This window comes from Epinephelus moara, chromosome 11 (genome assembly GCF_006386435.1).
Source record: "Epinephelus moara isolate mb chromosome 11, YSFRI_EMoa_1.0, whole genome shotgun sequence".
NCBI classification, from domain to species: Eukaryota; Metazoa; Chordata; class Actinopteri; order Perciformes; family Serranidae; genus Epinephelus; species Epinephelus moara.
Genome location: NC_065516.1, coordinates 1827087 through 1846956, shown reverse-complemented (window position 1 = coordinate 1846956; position 19870 = coordinate 1827087). Strand labels below are relative to the sequence as shown.

Sequence of the window (19870 nt, the reverse complement as noted above, 5' to 3'; positions counted from 1 at the left end):
CGCCGTCCGCTTTAGACCATCTAAATAGGGCCCATCGTGTTCCCGAGAATGGGATGAACGGACAAACAAATGGACAGACAAACAGAGTGATGGGCGGACAATCAGTAAACATAATGCCTCCAGCCACGGCTATCACCTGCACAAAAAAATTGAGAATTGAAACATTTGAGCAAAAAACAAAAACAACATTTTTCCTGAAAGCAGACAAGGTAGATGTACAATGATAATGACTTGTACTCCTTTTATTATTGAGTGCAAGTGATCAACATTGTGTAGGTTTCTTTCATCCTACGCACCTGTCAACAACACTGTATGGTGTAAGAACTTTGTCATACAAACCCAGAGTAAAGAAAGAGAGTGGAGCCGGTGGTGTTGCTGTACAAGGAGAGGACATTTATTGTAGAATTTCCAACATCACAGATGTGTGTTACCAGATTGAGGTCGTCTTTTGACTGATTCCAGTGATTCAGACAAGGTGAAAACATACACTCACATGCATGTCACACACCTGTGCACACACCTGCTCACCTACACACTCAAACATACACACGCGCACAGGCTGACAGCCGTACATACGTTCACAGTCTTGATACGTACAAAAATTGAAATACAAATACAAATAATACCACAATAAAAACATTGTATTTTTTTTTTTTAGAAATTCTTATAGCTATGTTCTCTATTCTGTAGAAAGACAACTAAGCTTTAATAGGTGAACAATATTTTTTTGTCTTTCTCTAAAATGATCAGTAAGATATCATCATAAACGAAAATTCTTACAGTATATATATCTTTTTCATCTATGGTCTGTCAAACTGACCCTGCCTCCTGACCTTTATTCACAGGGTGTTGATTAATGCTAACATCCTGCACATGTAAAAGGCTTCAGCTGGCCTTAAAGTGGCATCGCTTACACCTATCGCATCCTTTAGGATCAATGAACAATAAAAGAAATATCAAGTAAAAGGTGAACCACTTTCCTCTCTCACAGCCTCATTACAATACCTTAAACATCAGCATTTTTCATCATCAAAGGGTCAACCTGGTGAAAAATGAGCCCCGTCCTGCTCGCTCTTTAAAAGCTGCTCTGGGTGTGAGCATCAACAAAATACCTAAAATATAAATGTAATGGTAAATTTATAATTATTCAGTGTACAATCTTGACTTATCTGACTGTTACTCATGAGATAAAAGCCCTAAGCTAAGTTCTTACAGTTTCAAAACTTTCAATATACAGCTCAGTCTTGTAAGGAAAATGCTTCAGGGCTTCTATAAAGTTTGACTCTCAGCATTCAGCTTCTGCAGTCAGACCAGTCTGTGTATTGCCTTAAACTTACAATTCATAACAAGTGACGACAGGTAAAACATGTATGCCACCATGCAAATGCACAACTAAATAAACAGTGATGAACTACGGAGAAAAAGAGAAAAACTTGGAGTGTTAACCCAAACCAAACGTTCGTGTAAGTCTTCGCTCAGCTTATCGTCAGAAAAAAAAACTCCCATCTAAGAGAAACTACAGAACGGACAGATTTACAGAGGTATGACAAAAAAAGCAAGACTGTTGTTTTTTTTTTTCACTGTTCTCACCTGCTTTTGCAAAGTCTGTCCTTAACATCAAAGTGAGTATTTACACAGGTGCAGAGGACACAGAACAGCAGGGACAGAAAAAGGTGGAGTGAACAAAGGGCAGAAAACTAATCTACGCCAAGTTCTTCTTGTGAGAAATGATGTGAAGATTTCATTATTGTGTTGCTGTTGCAGCAGTAGTACAATATCTACAACCTTCCTTCCTTTACTAGACATACACCAGGACAAAGTAGCCGCAGTGGCTGAAACCAACTGTGCAGCGACAGATGTAAAATGTCTCATTTCCCCCTATGACACTCACTTCATGTTTGTGGTATTTTTCTCTCCTGATGGGAAAGAGACACAGAAGGTGTTTCACCAGCAGCACTCAAAATGAGTGTTCACACTATGAGCACTATGAGCGTCATCAAATCCATTCACTTCCAACAGATAGAGAGCAATGATCAGGCAAACAACTTGCTCGTCGACCACAGCTCAACTTTCTAGGATCACTGGATTCGGATGTAATTTGCTTTATGAGAAAAACATCTGCGAAGAAGACACTCTCAAGGTTTTTGCTACAAGATGTTAGTCAAGAAAACATCCATTAAGATTCAGTCATCACTATCAGAGGTGGTTTATATAATAAAAACAACAAGGACCACCATATAAATAATCTGACTTCAATATTTAACCAGTGGCCTCAGAGTGGTTAAAGGCTGATACAAACTGTGTCCACACTTATAGGCAAATTCATTAAAGGATTGCACAGCTTTTGTGCCCGCTAAGCCTGCACAAATAAGACAAAAATAAACTATGTAATTCTCAAAGCACCTGCAAAGGGTAAAATGCATCCCTAACTGTTCTGCAAAACATATGGCGACTTGGTGATCCTGTGCTATTTGCACATATTTAAAGGAACGGCACGCCTGATTTAGGGGGATTTATTGACCTCCAGAGGTGAGGATTGCACACTGCAACCAGCTGGAACTTCCCTCGGTTAGAATTCCATCACTGGTCTTTGATCAGGAGGGTTTTAGCAGTAGACAAATCATCCGCAGAGGTTTCTTCCTCTCCAAAACAAACAGGCCTGGTGATTGAATCTGGTAAAAACACTGAGTTAAGTAGTTTCATGTCAAAAACTAAAATGACCAACCTGTGGTTGTATGCCTCCACACCTCCGGTCAAGTTTCTCTTACAGTTTACATCCATGTTTGTGAAAACATGGATGCTTCACACACATCTTCCCCCCGGCAGCACAGAAGATCTATACAATCAGCACATTTTCAAGATGGATACCCAAGATTAGTGTCACCAATTCAGTATCTGACCAAATGTCTCCCCTTCTGTTCCTGAGATGTTGAGTAATGGCCAGGGAAGTGTTTTATGCAGAACATTATGACACCACAGCGAACTGACGTTTGACCTTTCGGCCATGTCTCATTATTTTATCTATTGGACATTTTGGACATATTGTGAAGTTTTGTCATAATTAGCATATGAATTCTTAAGTTATAGCCAAAAACATGTTTTCCGAAGTCACAGTAACTTTGACATTCAACCATCATTTTCTAATCACTTTATTCTTCAGTTCAAGTGGATGTTTGTGTCCAATTTGAAGAAATTCCACCCAAGGCGTTCTTGAGATATCACGATCGCAAGAATGAGATCGATGCAAGGTCACAGTGACCTTAGACCACAAAATCGAATCAGTTCATTGTTTTGTCAAAGTGAATTTGACAATTTCAGAAATTCCCTCAAGGTGTTCATGAGATAGAATGGGACAGATGGACATATGGATGGACGGATGGACGTTCAGACAGTCAACCCGAAATCATATTGGCTCTGGCTATTGCTATCCCTGGCTCAGTCAGGACCATCTGAAAATTGTACTTTCTTTTTCTCTGCTATTTTTCTGTCTAATGTTTTGTTGGCTCAAATCCAACCTTTATAATTTGCCGCATGGATAACTGCAATCAGACGCTAAAAAAGGCAAACTGCACTCCGCTGCAAAACTTTATAGACAGATTGCACAACAATATCATTAGCCTAATACCTTTTGTGAATTTGACCTCGATTCGGGACAGATAAGGTGATGATTGCAAGTGATGTGAAATTCATGGTGCTATCAGCGGCCACAATCCATCCAGGTTGCCTCTTAGACAGCTAATTTAGCAAAGTTGTGTCCATATTAGGTAGTTTTTGTAAATGTATCTGTTCATAATTAAATGCCTGAACAAAAGGAAAGTAGCAAAATCTCTGTCTGAGGTGTGAGATGAGTCCAATAAAGTCTTGGTCACAATCTGTGTCAGACTGTATGATATCAGCTTCGAGTCATGTCAGATTGTTTGATGAATGTTGAATGCTGGATTGTAGCACTTGATATTAATTGAAAAACAAACAGATGCAAGCAGAGACACTTGCATCATCCATGTCAGGTTCAAAAGTGAAGCCAAAACAAGCTTTAGTCACAGTGCTAACACTTCAATTGGCAATTCTGCAAAGTGACCTTGAGGTTATGTTTTCAGCTGAAGTATAACACTAGCTTGCCTGTGTCAATTTATGCCATATTTTGGTTTGTAGACAAGTGTCATACAGTAGCAGAAGTTGGGTATTGTTAAAAAAATTACAATATCAGTACCAACACCTTCAAAGTGATACTGATACCAGTAGAGTACACAATTTGATACCCATAATATGGAGTGTGGTCTAGTATAGTAGCTTTACTTTAAAATGGGTCAGTGACATCTCTGTACGTTGACCTGCCAACTCTGTCTAATACGCTGTGCTTGACTTCACCACAACACAGACTGTTTGGGTTGTAGCTGCTGTGGGAGTGTAAGCTCCACTCCAGGGACAGATGTGAGAGTTAGTTTGTGCTAACCGGGGAAACACTGAACTTACAGTTTGCTGGAGGAGAGCGGCTACGGAGACAGCTGCAACAAAAAGATAGCGTATCTGGCAGAGAGTCAGGACGGTCGGGGATCACTCTCCTGACACAAATAGGATTGAATGCAGTTATTGTTTGAGTAGAGAAATTTAGATTCTGGGTTATTTTGGTTGATACCATAAAGGCATCGAGTACCAATACCCAGCCCCAAGCATCAGTCACATTGTGGCTTCATTGGGGTGGCAGTGGCTCAGTCTGCGGGGACTTGGCTTGGGAACCAGAGGGTTGCCGGTTCAAGTCCCCATACAGACCAAATATGGAGTGTGTACTGGCAGCTGAAGAGCAAGGTACCAAACCCCTATACTGTTGTGGGGCACTGCACTATGGCTGACGCGGCACTAACCCCCTCGTTTAATGCATGTGTGCACTGTGTGTATAAAAGAGGGATACACAAGGAGGTACATTTCATCTGCCAACTGATTGATTGTGTGGATTGACAAATGAAGAAAATTTAAATTTAATTTAAATTTACTTCGCCATGTTTGCTCTACAATAGTAGATATAACAGTAAGATCTAGGAGGACCATGGTCTGGATTGAAGTCCAAAGATTTCACCACGTTTTTCTCACGATTGTCATCTAGAACAATCTGAAATCACAGATTGCAAAGGAGACTTTACTTGATGTCTTGTCAACATCCAGTGATCAGTTGCTTTTTAACTTTACTGCCAAAATGTCGATGGCCATGTCTGTTCAGGCTGACGTTGTGACAGTGAAACATTTGAATAGTTTATTGTTTTTTGTACTTTGTTTTCAAAAAGTTAAAATGTTTGGGAGAGAAAAACATAGCTCAGTGTGGACACAGGGCCAAACCGATGGGGGAAACCGAGATTAGTGTGGATGAAGTGATTTTGGTTCAGCTAAGAGTAACTTTTAAACTGAGACACTTCAGATAAGCTTGTCTCAAAAACATTTGCATCCACTATTTTGGTCAATGCAAAGTCAAGTTTTCTTCCTCTATTGATGCTACCTTAATAACCAGTAATGTTTACTCACTGTAACACAGCGCACCAAAAGATTTCTGATTGGCTTCAGCACCCCTGCATTACCACCAACAAGCAGAGTCGAACGACGAATCGTACTCGCAGTGTGAACACCCTGTAAGAAATCATTAATGTGCTACACAAACAACTTCTCCACAGCTCCCCATTCAATCCAGTGAGGAGGTCAAAGGCTACTCGGCATGATGTCAGTGTCCTTTAAAGTCTGGATCAAAACCCTCAAGCACAACCATCAGCCCTATCGAACGGTCCACAGGGAAGGTGAAGGCATCGCCCACTGTCAATGCGTGGAGTCACCTTTGTCCAGCAGGCAGTGAAATCATCCATGGGGCCTGTAGCGCCCCCCTATAGTTGGAGGGTGTCTATACAGGGGTGGCACACTCCTGTGGTTCAACTCTTCCTCCAGTTGCTCAATCGTCCGTTCAGCAACTCCACATTTTCCTCCACAAACACACACACACTGTACACACATACACACACACACACACACGCACACGCTGTCCTCCTGTTATCCCTCTCTCCTGATGTCGGGCGATGTTCAGAGTTAAGAAGAGGAGGGCTGTGGGTCGAAGGAGAAAGGTTACCAGTTCATCATGGAGCTTCTGTTCAGGGTCATAAAGAAGACTTGGCTGCTGCCTCCAGAACGCACTGAGGCGAAGAAAACCTGCAGGGAGGAAACACACAGAGAGGACAGCATTAGCCTCAGTCAACACCTGTCTCTGTAGGGACTTTTTTTTTATCTGTTTCAGTTTAATGACCTTTACTGGCCTGTTATTTAAAACCCCAAATTATTCACTCCTGATACAGTAGAAATGGTGAAGTTTATTTATATATGTATTGATTGTAAAACTGGTCTAAACAGAAAACAGGAGTGGTCAAGTCACATTGTCTATTCGTGTGTAAAACTTTAATCTCAAAAATTATTATCAAATGGACTTCAATCACTGATTTTTTTTTAAAGAAACAGTACTTTAAGGTGCGACACCACAGAAGAAAAGGACAATAATGTTCCTTGACGCTATGAGGACAAAACTTTAGGTTACTTGCGTAGCATGAGTGAGTGTCTCACAATGGGAACGCCTACAGCGTGACCTCATCAGGCCTTGCATTGTGAAAGAGACATCTGTAAATTAGTGGATAATATTTCTTAGCGTCACAGCCTCTGCAAAATGATTACCTTTCCTTTTGGGATTCGATCTTTACATTCCAATATCATCTCGAAAGTCTAGAAGCATTTTAGCCCCATTCAAATTAACAGAGGGCTAACTCAGAAGTCAGCCACTTAGCTGGCAGAAGTCTCGAGTGCCCCTGCTCTATGGGCCCAGTGATGCGGTAGCAAAGCCAAAGATCTGGGTGATTTTACACACAGAAGTTAATTTTTTTTTTGGCTTCATGCACCACTGGGCAACTTTCATAGGAATGAATGGCCCCTCATCCAGTTCTCTTTATAAATCCAAGCTACAAATGGACAACAACCTGAGACCACAACACTTCCGATACCAAAATCTTGTCCCGTTGCTTACAGATCCTGCATACATTTGCAGGTATCTGTTTGTAGAGATTATGAGGAAGAGAGAGAGAGAGAGAGAGCACTGATGGACACAAAGTCCAGGTCCAACTCACTCACCTTGTCATTCCTTTCTGACAGGAACTTCAGTCGCTGAGCTCGCTTGTGCATGAAAACTCCGTCGAGGTGTCCCGTCTCCACGGAGCGGATCTCAATGGCCTTCTCTCCCCAGCCCATGATCTGGTTGGAGTGGATGTAGGCTGCAGGAAGAGGAGAGGGTACGTACGTACACACACACACACACACACACACACACACACACACACACACACGCAGAGGGGGATTGGACAGGAGAAGACTCATCACCAGTCTCACACCCAAGCCAGTCACACAGTGAGGCTTCCTCAGCCTCACCTCCGGGAGGAGATTATTGCAGCAGTTTCTGACTGATGTGAACGATCACGACCTCTGAGCTCATCATGGCGTTGGGAAAGATGCTGTCAAAGCAACACATAATGCAGGACAGCCTAACAGGATGCTTGCTGGGTATCCATTGCCGTTGATGTCAGTATTTTATTTAAATGAATTGTTTGAGCACAATTGAGTGACTAAGATGACTGACAAATTTAGCTTTTCTGAAGCTGCTTCACATTAAAATCCTTCTAGTGGAAAACTTTTAGTCTGAGGAACATCTCAGGAACATTGTTTAAAAATGTGCTTTCTCTTTAATCAGTGCTGAAGGCCATTTCGTTTTGGCGCTATATGGCTTCTGAGCACAGAAATACAAATAATATGTTGCTGAGCCACGTCTTAAGTGTGAGAGACTAAACCAGTGGAAAAGGGTCAGCAGAGAAATAAAGTTCAGTGGAAGATCTTTCTGTTCCTCCTCTCTTGCAATAGAGCTCTGTTTTTTCTGATGCTGAGGAAAGAGATTGAAGCTACGACGATGCAGCTTTTGTGTTTTGTCTGGGCTTGGCTGTGAGAAACTGGTCTGACAGTAAAATACACACAAACATGTTAACAGGAGACGATGTCCACACGCTGAACACATACAGTGACCACCAGTGCTTCAGGACACAGACGCAGTCAGTCAAACATACATGTTTAATCAATCAGGTTATAGTACACTGACATCTGAGAATCAGAGAGTGAAGGCCGAATGGAAAAACACAGAGACTTTGATCCACTCGGATTATAACATCCGAGATCCATCCTTGATGTGCTCGAATTTCCTCTTTGTGCAGTCCGACTGAGTTTACTAATAAATAATAGATCCATTTAGATGCACTGCAAACCTTTAGTCTGCAGAATCTTGCAAATATCTTGTTTGGCTTAAGCTGTTTTAGAGTTCATGCAATCAAGGATGAATGTTAGAATGAAATATTTAACAGTCGTACAGAACAACAGGACAGAATTAAACACAGCAGACAAACAACACGCAAGCATTTCCCCCAACACAGAAAAAAAAACAGATAAAAAGTAGAGGGTCCAAAGTAAAAGATGTGTGTGTGTGTGTGTGCGCGCGCGTACACCAATCGCAATAAAACAATGCTGCATTGTACATTTTTGCAAACCATGGATATGTATAACAATAATACAGTTAAGTTGTAAGTGCCTTTTAAGTCACACAAGGACATGTTACAAAGTCAGTTAAGCCAGATGAGCCAGTCAGTACATAATAAAAGACAACAGTAACACTTTAGAGTATCAATAACCTGAATATTATGTTTCAGCAACACTGTGCTTAATATGTGGTTAGGTTTAAGCATAAAAGCTTCTTGTGTGGTTGTGGTCAGGAAAAATGTTTTAGCTTAAAATATCCATTTTTGGGGGCACAATCCCTGCTGAAAAGCAGTGAAGTTGTTAAAAACAACTACTTTTTCTGGCACGATCTGCAATGAAAAAACAGCCATGGGTCGCTGAAAAACACAAACATTTGAGAACTAAAAAGCTGCAGAAAAAACAGGGACAGGTCCCTAAAACACACCCATGTTTGGGGGCTGAAAAGCAGCTGGAAAAACAGCCATGGATCGCTTAAAAACACCCACATTTGGGAACTATAATTCTACAAGAAACACAGTCACAGGTCGCTAAATTACACCAACATTTGGGAATTTAAGAGGCACAGGATAAACAGTGAAGGTTGGGAACTAAAAGCTCCAGGAAACGTAGAGACTAGCTCCTAAAATACATCCACATTTGCAGCCTAAAAAGCCGCTGGTAACACAGCAATGACAACAACTTGTCTAGGTGTCACACCAACCACAATCCCCTCCACCTTCTGATGACAAAGTCAGCTCATATATTACATCACTTTAGAAATGCTGATATGATACATATTAAACGTACAAATATAACATATTTGTGGTTTGCAAAAACATACAATGCCAATCTTCTGGTGACTGGACGGGTGTGTGTGTGTGTGTGTGTGTGTGTGTGTGTGCGTGGCGGGGCAGAGGGTCGAGGTAATGCTCAGTGGGACGTGTTGTTGTCATCTCATGCAGCAGATGGATGTTCAACACTTGACGTTAAAGAAATACGCTGAGTTTTTGGGTTGCCATTCTTTGGTCAACTCACCAGTTAAGTGATGAAAACACTGACACTGCAGAGCTCCATGATAACACTTTTTAAGTGATTTTTAATGCTGAAACTGTTATCCTTTATTCCAACTATAACCCACACAAACATTTAATATTTGAGTAGCCTCAGATCCTCCCGCAAAAGAATAAAAAGGTTGTGGTTGTCTGCCAGAAGCTATCACAAACTGACTTTTTATCCAGTTTATCAAGCCATATTTTTAGGATACGCTTTTCATATTTTAGTTGTTTTTATAATCATAAATTTCAACTGGATGAGGGATTTTAGTCACCAGACGTCTGGATCTTAAGAGGGAGAGCCCTTTGAGGTCCCCTGCATGCCCACCTGAACAATCTACACCTTTGCATCTATGTGAGCCAGTCCCTAACACAGCTAGAGATAATATTTCTAAAATTTGCTTTGCACCATGCACCACTCATTCAAGAAAAGAGTCCTGAGCAGGTTGTTATTCAACATGTAAAAGTGTTAGCATGAAGCAACAGTCAGTTTCACATGGATGACACTGGCTCCTGCTGTGTGCAGTATGCTTTCATCACTCTACAAAATACAGTTCAACAGTCTGTTCAACCCTCAAAAACCTGTTGTATTCCTTTGAGTAGGTAATGAAACAGGTGAGACTACAGCCTTGGCTTCTTGTTTAAAGGTGTGACTGAAAGCAAAAGGCAGGAGGAGAGAGAGGAGTGTTGCTTTGAACGGAGGAGGTGTGGCAGATAATAGTGAGGGTGAAGGATGATCTGCTGAGACCGCTTATAGAGGTCAGAGGTCAGGGGGGTCAGGGAGAAGCGAGCTGATTGGTTGACGTACCGACGGAGGTGGGCATCTCGCCCCACTGCAGCACCACGTCTTTGGTGATGCGTCCGTAGGTGTTGACGTAGACGCCCTCGTCTTCGTAGCACAGCAGCATCTCCATGCCATCCGTCTTGGGCAGAACCACAATGGCGTGTGGAGTCACCTGACCCTGAATCTGCCGGGGCGACATACGGGAGGGGGTTGGAGGGGGTGGGGGCAGGGGGTTAGGAGCTGGCGAGAGCCTGCAGGGGGGTCTGGACCCCCTTAACACCCTGTTCCCACCCTATGAGAGAAGAAACTGCTGCAACAATAGAGTCTCCCGCTCCTCAGCCACGCATTCACCATGGAAACAGACAAGAGCACAGCGTGATTCATGACTGCCAAAAGCAATGTGAGGCGGTTGCTGTGGTTACCGTCTCCTTCCCCAGTCCATCTCTTACTGTAACCAGACCAGGGTTAGAGGAGGACGCTGATTCACCCACTACACCACTCATTCATTCACTTATTAATACAGCTATCCCATCATTCAATCACCCTCTTATCCATTCACTAATTTATTTAATGATTCACTGACTCACTCATTCATTCAATCATTCATTAAAGCAGCTATCCCTTCATTCAATCACTCTGTTATCCATTCACTTATTTATTTAATGATTCACTGACTCACTCATTCATTAAAACAGCTATCCCTTCATTCAATCACCCTCTCATCTATTAATTAATTCATAAGTTTACTCTGTCATTTGTTCTTGTTCACTCGGTCACACATTTGTTATTTCATCTTTTCTCAATCATTGGTTCATCTGCTCTCACTCATTCATTCATTCCTTAAATTACGCAACTTGATCTTACAATCACTCAATTTAAACATGCAATCACATGTTTTTAAAAAAGGAAAATGTTCAAATAATGTCTGTCATAGCAGGACATAATTTAGACAGACGCACGCACGCAGGCACACACACACACACACACACACACACACACACACACACACACACACACACACACACACACACACAGACTAACATGTGAGGGGATGTAGATGTCGTAGGGGTTTCCAGAGTCCACATCGATGACATGGAAGCCAACACTGGAGCCATAGATGACCTTTAACCTCTGTCCCTCCTCCACTGTCAGGTCAACCAGCTGAGGGCGATGTTGCAGGTCAGTGAATGACTGAAAGAGAGAAAAACAGATGGATTAAATAACCACCTAAAGGATAATCAACAAAAGAGATCTACTCATGACAAACAACACACACTGAAACCACCAAACATTTTTAGAAAGTGAATCACCAGAAGTAGATTTATTATTCAAACACATACAGTCAAACCTACAGAGAGAAAACAGGCGTTAACATTACAATTTCAAATTAATTCTGTTCTGTTCATAATTAGAGAAACACTTAGACCAATAATAAATTAGCAAGAAAATATGCCAAATAAAACTGTATAGCAGAAAATAATGCAACTTACCAAAAAGATTTTCCTACAAAACAAAAAGATGCAGACTGAAGCTATGGCCCACCATTTTTAGACTGCACAAACTACTGAATTTGCAGTGGTGGAAGAAGTATCATAATCTTTAATTCAGTAATGGGTAAAACATTTTTAAAACACAAACACAATTTAAAAACACTGATAAAACTCCTATGTTCAAAGTTTGACTAACGTAAGCAGAAGTACAAGAACATTATCAACAAAATGTATATTATGTATCAGAAGGACAAGCACTTGTTATGGAAGCAGAATGTCCCCTCAAGGCAAAATCCCCATCTGATTGAGTGCTTTCTGTCCATTATTCAGTCCTAAAATCTAATTTTCTAAAATAAATAAAGAAGGAATGAAAGAAAGCATAAAAAGCTGCCAGTGTAGCTAGATAACTTCAACCTGCTTCCAATTAAGATCAACTTTTTCTTTAAAACTTTGCAATGGAAATGGTCTGCCAGTGCCTACATTGTTAATTCTGCTTATTGTGACATCATTTCTGAGAGTATCAAAAATTGGATTTTTTTTTCATCCGATTTGACAAAACAAGAAAAACAAAACATATTGATCCAACAGATTTTTAAATGTAGAAACATAAACAAAGTTTTTCCATAAGTTATTACAATTATGTTAATTGTTTTTGTTTTTGAGATATGCTCATTCTTATGAGCAGAGTGAAAAGGAGTTGTGATGAACTCATCATTTATTCCTCTGGTGCCACTACGCAGTTTTGCACCACAAGTAAGATAGTGCAGTGACATCATTACGCGCATACCACATGATGACACAGAAGAAAGCCTTATCTTTCTGCTGCAAAAGGAATGAATTTTCAAGCTTCTCTGGTTTTTATTTCAGGTTGCTATCTATCTATCTATCTATCTATCTATCTATCTATCTATAATAAAATACTGAAAATACTGGTGTAATCACAGCAAAATACCCTGTTTGGCGGTATGTAAGGTAAGGTACTGTAAGGTCATGCATGAAGAGTAAATTTTTTCTGGATATGTATTTAAATTGATTAAAAGCATGCCTGCAATTTTTTCTCTACTTGCTGCTTTGTTGGTTTGCTGACTTGATGTACAGTATTGACATGCTTTTAAACCATAGTGTTTTTTCTTTGCCAGGCCCTGTTTGTAAAAGAAATCCTGTATCTTAGTGAGTCTGTGTCCTGGATAAATAAATAAAAATAAACAAACATCATGCTCGTCACCTGCTTGTGTCCTGTTAGCTCACATGTTCTCTAAGACAAAGAGGTCCTTTTACCCACATTTACCCAACTCATTAACACTTGAAGTGCATTGGGACTTATCTTACCTTGAAGGCCATAAACTTGTGGTAAGGTTTAGGTGCCCAGGCGTAGATCTCCACTGAGTTCTTCAGAGCAATCACCAAAAATTTTATCCTCTCATACTTTACTGCAGGAGGAGAGCAGAAAAGCATAAAAACAGTCAGATATGTCAAATTGTGTATCTTGGTTGCTTTGTAAACTTTACATTCAGTCAGAAAATATGAAAATACTATCATTAATTTATCAATTAATCAGATGCTTTAAGATTTAGAGAGGTAATCAAATCTTAGTGCCCAATCCAACAATAATGATAATTTTGCATAAACCAACTTTTTGCCCCCATATGGAAGCAAGTCCCCATACTGTGGGTGTGTTGACAAGTTTGTGTCCTCATAACACATATATACCAGTTGACGTACCAACTTTGTAGTGCACACAGCCCTCCAGCTCCCCAACAGTGATCCAACCCTGTTTCTTTTCCACTTCAGGGTCGTTATGTAATATCCTGTTCCTCAGCCAGGACAGGTAGTAAACACGCAGCTTGTTCTTCTTCCCTGATCATAGAAAGAAAATAACAGTTCAGATATAAATAATATTCTTCTTACCTGGAATGTGTACATTCCACCACTGATGCCTGAGTGCAATTTACATTTACATTTTATCATTTAACACTTCACTGCGCAGTGAATACCTTTACAGTAAGTACTTTAAGTATAATTTGCTTACATACTTTTACTTAAGTTAAGGTTCAGGATGCAGGACTTTGATTTGTAGTGGAGTATTTTCACAGTGTGGTATTAGTACTTTTACTGAAGTAAAGGATCTGAATACTGAACACTCGTCAATGTGACTTATTATTGCATCAGCGCAAAGACCTGTTTCTATGTCATCAGCAGTAGCAATGCTTTATTTATGAAGGCAGCAAAACACAAAATGAAAAGTCAGATCTGGTAAAAATAGAAACATCTGCGTCATGTTTATTGTCTTGTTTTTCTATCTGTACTAAAAACCAGTGTGGAGCACAAGAAAATGAAAGAGACAACTGTAACCTGGGGAAACAGGAAACAATGACTAAATAAAAAAGGCTGAAATAAGTGATCAACAAAGACAGCTGAGGAAAACTGATGATTGGAGCATTCAAGTGCTTCTCACAGTCTTGTCCAGTAAATGCTAAGGGCTGGGTTATGGTAGAAATTACTTAGCATGTGTAGATGTCATGGCACCTAAATACTGTTTGGTTAAGCTCGAGAGTGAACTTCCATGCCATAAAATGTCCTTTTTTGTTTTTTTACAAGAACCTCCAAACTTACTTGAACATCAAATTTATGGCCACAGTAAAACGTCCTTTTAGATACTGAAACCTTACTGTTAAGGTTGATCAGTGGAGTTATTACCAGGCATCACCAGCCCCGCAGGATGTAGGTTTTTAGGCTGTGATGGAAGAAGTATTAAGATCCTTTTTTTCAGTATAAGTACTAATACCATACTGTGAAAATACTCCACTACAAGTAAACGCCCTGCAGTCAAAATCTGACTTACTAAAAGTATGTAATCAGCAAAATGTATTTAAAGTAGTTGAAGTAAACGTATGTATGTTGCAGTAAAATGTTTCATGCTGTCAGTGTTTCCTGTTCTATCTGTTGTTTTTGTATTAATATTACTGCTGTATTAATGTGCATGTTGGACGTTACGGTTGTAGATGTATAATGCCAAGTTCAGACTACGCAATATCAGCCCAATTATAGCCCGACCTGGCCGTCCTACAGCGTCGGCTTGGATCGTGAACCACAATGAGTGTTGTGCAAATTGATCATTTTAGCCCATGTAGTGTGTCATATACAAGTGAGGCTGCAACTTGGATGCCTTGTGATGTTCTGACAGAAAGACTAGCATGTTTGATTTTTTTTTTGCCTTCCACGACTCTTTCCATCACAGCTATCACTTTGACCAATAGGGACACAGAATGATCTGCTGCTGTTTACAACTGTAAACATGGTGTTATGGCAACAGCACCTCAGACTTTTTGACGTGTCCTCGAGTGAAACATGCTGTCATGAAACAGCAGAGGCACTTTAGCAACCCACTGACTAGGCTTTTGTTTTGAAACACTTGCAGGAACTTGTTATCATCATATGTTTGTAGTGTGGCTGTCCTGTGAGAACCACTTCTCTCTAAAAAGTCAGCTTTTCATGGGGTCAGGAAAACAGCCTGGTTTTCGGCTTTTTGACAATGGATTTTTAAAGAGTTTATTTAGAATTTTCTCAACACAAAAGAACACTTTATCCTACAGTTTCTAACAAACATTCAACATCAACACATCTGGAGATAGGTGGTTTTCACTGGACAGGAAGGGGATGAAAAATTGGAATCTGAAAAGTAAGGCTGTCAAATAAGGCTGTCAGATAAATGTAGTGCAGTAAGAAGTGCAATATTTACCTCTGAGATGTAGAGGTGTAGCAGTATAAAGTAGCATAAAATGGAAATATTTAAAGTACAGGTACCTTGAATTTGTACTTAAGTACAGTGAGTAAATGTACTTAGTCATATTGCATCACTGCTTCCACCAACCTGAGATGGTGACCAGGACGTTGAGTCCCTCCAGGACGTCCATCTGCTGGAAGCGCCGTCGATTGATCAGGTTGTAAACTTTGCCTTGACCGCTTCGATCCAGCAGCATCAGGCCATTCTCCGTCCCCACCAGCAGATTCACTCCTGCACAAACACACATGCCCGGTTCTCACTACCTGTCTAACTGCTCATGATTAATATTACTGCAGTGAAGGTGTTTCTGTGACTGTCTCACCCCAGAGAGCCGCACAGAGGATCTCAGAGTTGAAGCGTTTCTTGTATTTGCGGATCTCGGGCGTATCGCTGTGCGGTCTGATGTTGGTCGGGTTGACATTGACCACAGAGATCTTCCGGGCCTCGTTGAGCCTCGCCTGCTCCTGCTCCTGCTTCAGCAGCTCATCAGCAAACAACGCTGCAGATCAACATGACATGCAGCTCATTATAATTACACTCACTGTATCCAAAGTTACTGTGCTAGTTGAACTGCGCATAATCAGGGCGCAAAGTAAGTAACATGAATACAACCAATCAGTGTCATCACTCATCCCCTTTCAAAGCCAGGTGTGCCTGCAGCTGGTGAACTGCTATTTACTGTACAGGGTGGATTTGGCAACTTGGAGCAGTGAGCTGAGAGTACTGAGGGAAACGAGGGAAATGTAAGCAGCAAAACTAAAAATTGTAGTTATAAAAGTGACAGAAGAAGCAGAGCTAAACTTTAAGCTTCTGAACGAATCAATGAAGTTACACTGCTCCTTGTGTGTAAATGTGCCCAACATCTCTCTTAACAGGGAGTCAGACAGCAGCTTTGCTCTGCTCTCTGCTATGTTCACATTACAGAGATGTCATTCATGCGCACAGTAATGCATTTTTGCTGAGGGGTGCTGCACCATAGTGTGTGTGTGGCAGGCATTTCCAGCCATGATTGTGCCACCAAAAGCAGGTATTTCAAGCCAAAACCACTCAAGTCCCCTCAGCTACTCATAATGTTAAAGCTATTTGTCTGCCGCTCCATCCTTAGCTGCTATAAAATTCCATCCCGCAGGATATGTTCCCACAGTGGAAATCAAGGACATTTAATCTGTCTAAAAAGCAGCTAAAAGCTGTCCTGACCATATTCTGATCTTGTCAGCCTGTCCACAGTATTGATAAGCTCCTGCTACAGCATATCTCCTCTCAAGTTTAGCTGACCTCGTCCCTTGCACTTTGACCAGATGACATTGTCATGTCAGATCGGGGGAATTGATTAAATTTGCATACTGTAAACATCTTTTTTCATGTAGTTTTTACAGTCCTCCTATTATCACGTGCTGTTTAAATTTTAAAAACTTTTTTAGATAATACATGAGTTATGGTAAAATAGCCAACTATTAACAGACCGTGTTGTTCCACCTCCTGCGCCCTTGATGTCATTAATATTCTCCTCATTAACGAGATATTATCTCACCCACCTGCAACCCATCTGTGCATCCCTGTGTGTGTAATATGCAGAGTGTATGCGCATTTAAACCCACCTATGTAGGTGCAACTTGTGATCTGAATAACGGGCCCTTTAAATAGCAAGGAAATACTGCATCATTTTGACTTTAGACTAGGTCTTTGTTGGTCAATGGTGCAATCACTTTCTGCTGCCTCAAAATATCAATACACTAACAATGCACCTGACAACACCACATTTTAGGACCCTCACGCCCATGAGCAAACAGATGGGCGGAAGTACTTGCACAATGTGCACAAGACAGGTGCACTGCATTGCTCTGCTTTGTGTTGGGTGTATGGTAGGGCTCATTTTGGTCTTGGTCTATGTGAACAGTGCTTAAAATTCAATTTATAATAATAACTGGGGTAAATGTCTATGAGTCGCAGTATAATCAAAGAGGGATTTTCCCTTCTTAGACCATTTTACTTCAATCATTTTGCAGAGAAAAATCAGAGAAACAAAGCTAATCATGTGTAGCAGAATTCTGTTTTTCTCTTGCTAATTGTCTCAAGACTCTTTAGATTCATCTTGTGATTACTTGGGGGCTTCCAGGTACGACACTGTGAGAAAATGTACCTGAGGCAGAGATGTTATCGTCATCATCAGTCGGGGAGGTCCCATACACCCTCGGATCTACGAACGGTGTGAAGGAAGACTTGGAGCCTCCGCTGCTTCCCATCCCATACTGCAGATCACAGAAACACAGAGCACAGTCAGTCACATGTTTGTCTGATGGTTTGCTACTTTGAGGGAAAACTGAATGAAACAGGTAACTGCTGGAATAAAAGGAAACACAGTGTGCTCAGTGAAGGCTTCTTGAGCATGGTGAGCCATTAAAACATCTTCAAAGCTCTTTGGTCGTAGGGATTCAACAGCTTTCTGTTTGTTTCTTGTGTCACAATAATGAAAACCCTCTTTGGCCTCAGGCTGCGTAATTCCACGTTCATCAGAACTGACACATTCACTCAACTCTCAGTGTTTCTTTTATTTTCTCAGCTACCTGCATCATGTGCTAAGGGTGGAGGACTATCTGGATCAGAGGCTGGAAAACTGAGAGAGGGAGGGAGAGAGAGGGGGATAAAACAAGTGGAGTGAGGGAGGGAAGAAATCCAGTTTGTTCCATCTGTGGGGAAAATCACTGGAGCCAAAGCGGGACCGATCGGAATAGAACAGGGCAGGAAATTAAAGGTGCCACATGTTGTCATTTTTTATTTTCGTGCTTAGAGTGTAATTTCCTATTGACCCTGCTTCTCTGTAATGCAAAGAGGGAAAAACAAGATGAGGCCAATTAGAGCAGCAAAATGATCAATCAATTGAACGATAAGCTGATTGACAAACATTTACATGATTTAATTGTTTTAGGACTAAAACACTACAAACTGCCTTTTTTTCTGGTTATGCCTCTGAAATCCAAAGAAATATTTATTTTAGATTTAGAGGAATTAAACCAGTTGCAAGGAAGTCTAATTGTGTTCTAAAGCAGTTTCATAGATTTCCCTTTAAGGTGACACAAAGCAGATGTCGACAGCAACGCTTGTTTGTTTAGATCAACACTAACATCCAATATCCTTAGTCCTGGGCTAACTTAACTCCTATTCAAACACTATGTTAACCCAGAGTTAACCTAAGCCCAGTGCTATACGATTTACACTACTCTTCTACTAGCCCTGGGTTAAACGTACGGTGGAACAAGTGACTAATGTTTACATTTCGATATTAAAACCTGCTTTGGCTAGCTTTGTTGACAGATGGTGGAAAACCTTTCTGTTGCGAAATGTTCCAAGACCCAGACACAGCAAACCGACTTTAAAGAACTAGCAGCGACAAAGGCCTCCTGCTGTGTCACCTCAAGTTGCCTTTGTCTCTGCCAAAAAGTTGCACATAGACACAAAGACTACAGCTGACGGCCAATCAGCATGTACGTTGCATGAAAGGAAATAACTCTCTAGAACAGCAGACAGCGGTAGTTTGTAATCTTCATTAAAAAAGGGAAACAGGAAGACCGTCTTGATGCTAGTTAGCACATTAACAACACAATCCAATGTTGAAAGAACAGAGCTTATTTACTGTGTGCCAGTGAACAATAACACAAACCATCAGGAAACGTTTCTGCTAAACAGCTCAAAGGCTAAATAAGTTTGTTTTGGTCTGTGTGTGACACACGCTGGATTAGACTGGCTGCAGGCATTAAAAGCATTATTCCTGAGTTTGTATTTGGAAAAGATGGAACATGCAGCAAAAGGTTTTCCATCAGTCTGCAAAGCCAGCCGAGGCAGGTGTAAACATGATACCCCCTTTCCACCAAAATTAGCACCTGTACGTGGGTTTTGTAAACACAGGTAAACCCGCTTTAACATTGCTAATAGACCAAAGCTGTGTACACAGCTCTGCAGCAGACGAGTACCGTAAAACTCGGAATATAAGTCGCAGTCTAATTTTTTAAGGTCTCAAACAGGGAAAACAAGGTTTTATATTACTATTTGTTAATAAAAACGTTACAAAAGTTATTCCTACACTGCTTCCCTTTATTTTTAATTTGAAACACATTCAAAACACAATAACCTCTTAAGCAGCTTTGGTTACTTTTCAGATTGCAATTTTCCAAACAACCTCTTCAGGAAATAAAAT

General features: G+C 40.8%; 1 protein-coding gene across 7 annotated transcripts in view; it reads right to left on the bottom strand.

Moving 5' to 3' along the window:
* Positions 1-372: 372 nt before the first annotated feature.
* tnikb (TRAF2 and NCK interacting kinase b) overlaps positions 373-19870 on the bottom strand; it is an 86258-nt gene continuing 66760 nt past the window's right edge. For all 7 annotated transcript variants that reach the window (XM_050056454.1, XM_050056456.1, XM_050056457.1 and 4 more), the window contains 9 exons: positions 17819-17927; positions 16001-16177; positions 15766-15909; positions 13617-13751; positions 13224-13324; positions 11446-11595; positions 10429-10588; positions 7147-7286; positions 373-6183 (listed from right to left, as the gene is read on the bottom strand). In XM_050056454.1, the coding sequence (XP_049912411.1) occupies positions 6100-6183; positions 7147-7286; positions 10429-10588; positions 11446-11595; positions 13224-13324; positions 13617-13751; positions 15766-15909; positions 16001-16177; positions 17819-17927 (1200 nt within the window). In that variant the 3' untranslated portion in view covers positions 373-6099. The remainder of the gene's footprint in view (positions 6184-7146; positions 7287-10428; positions 10589-11445; positions 11596-13223; positions 13325-13616; positions 13752-15765; positions 15910-16000; positions 16178-17818; positions 17928-19870) is intronic.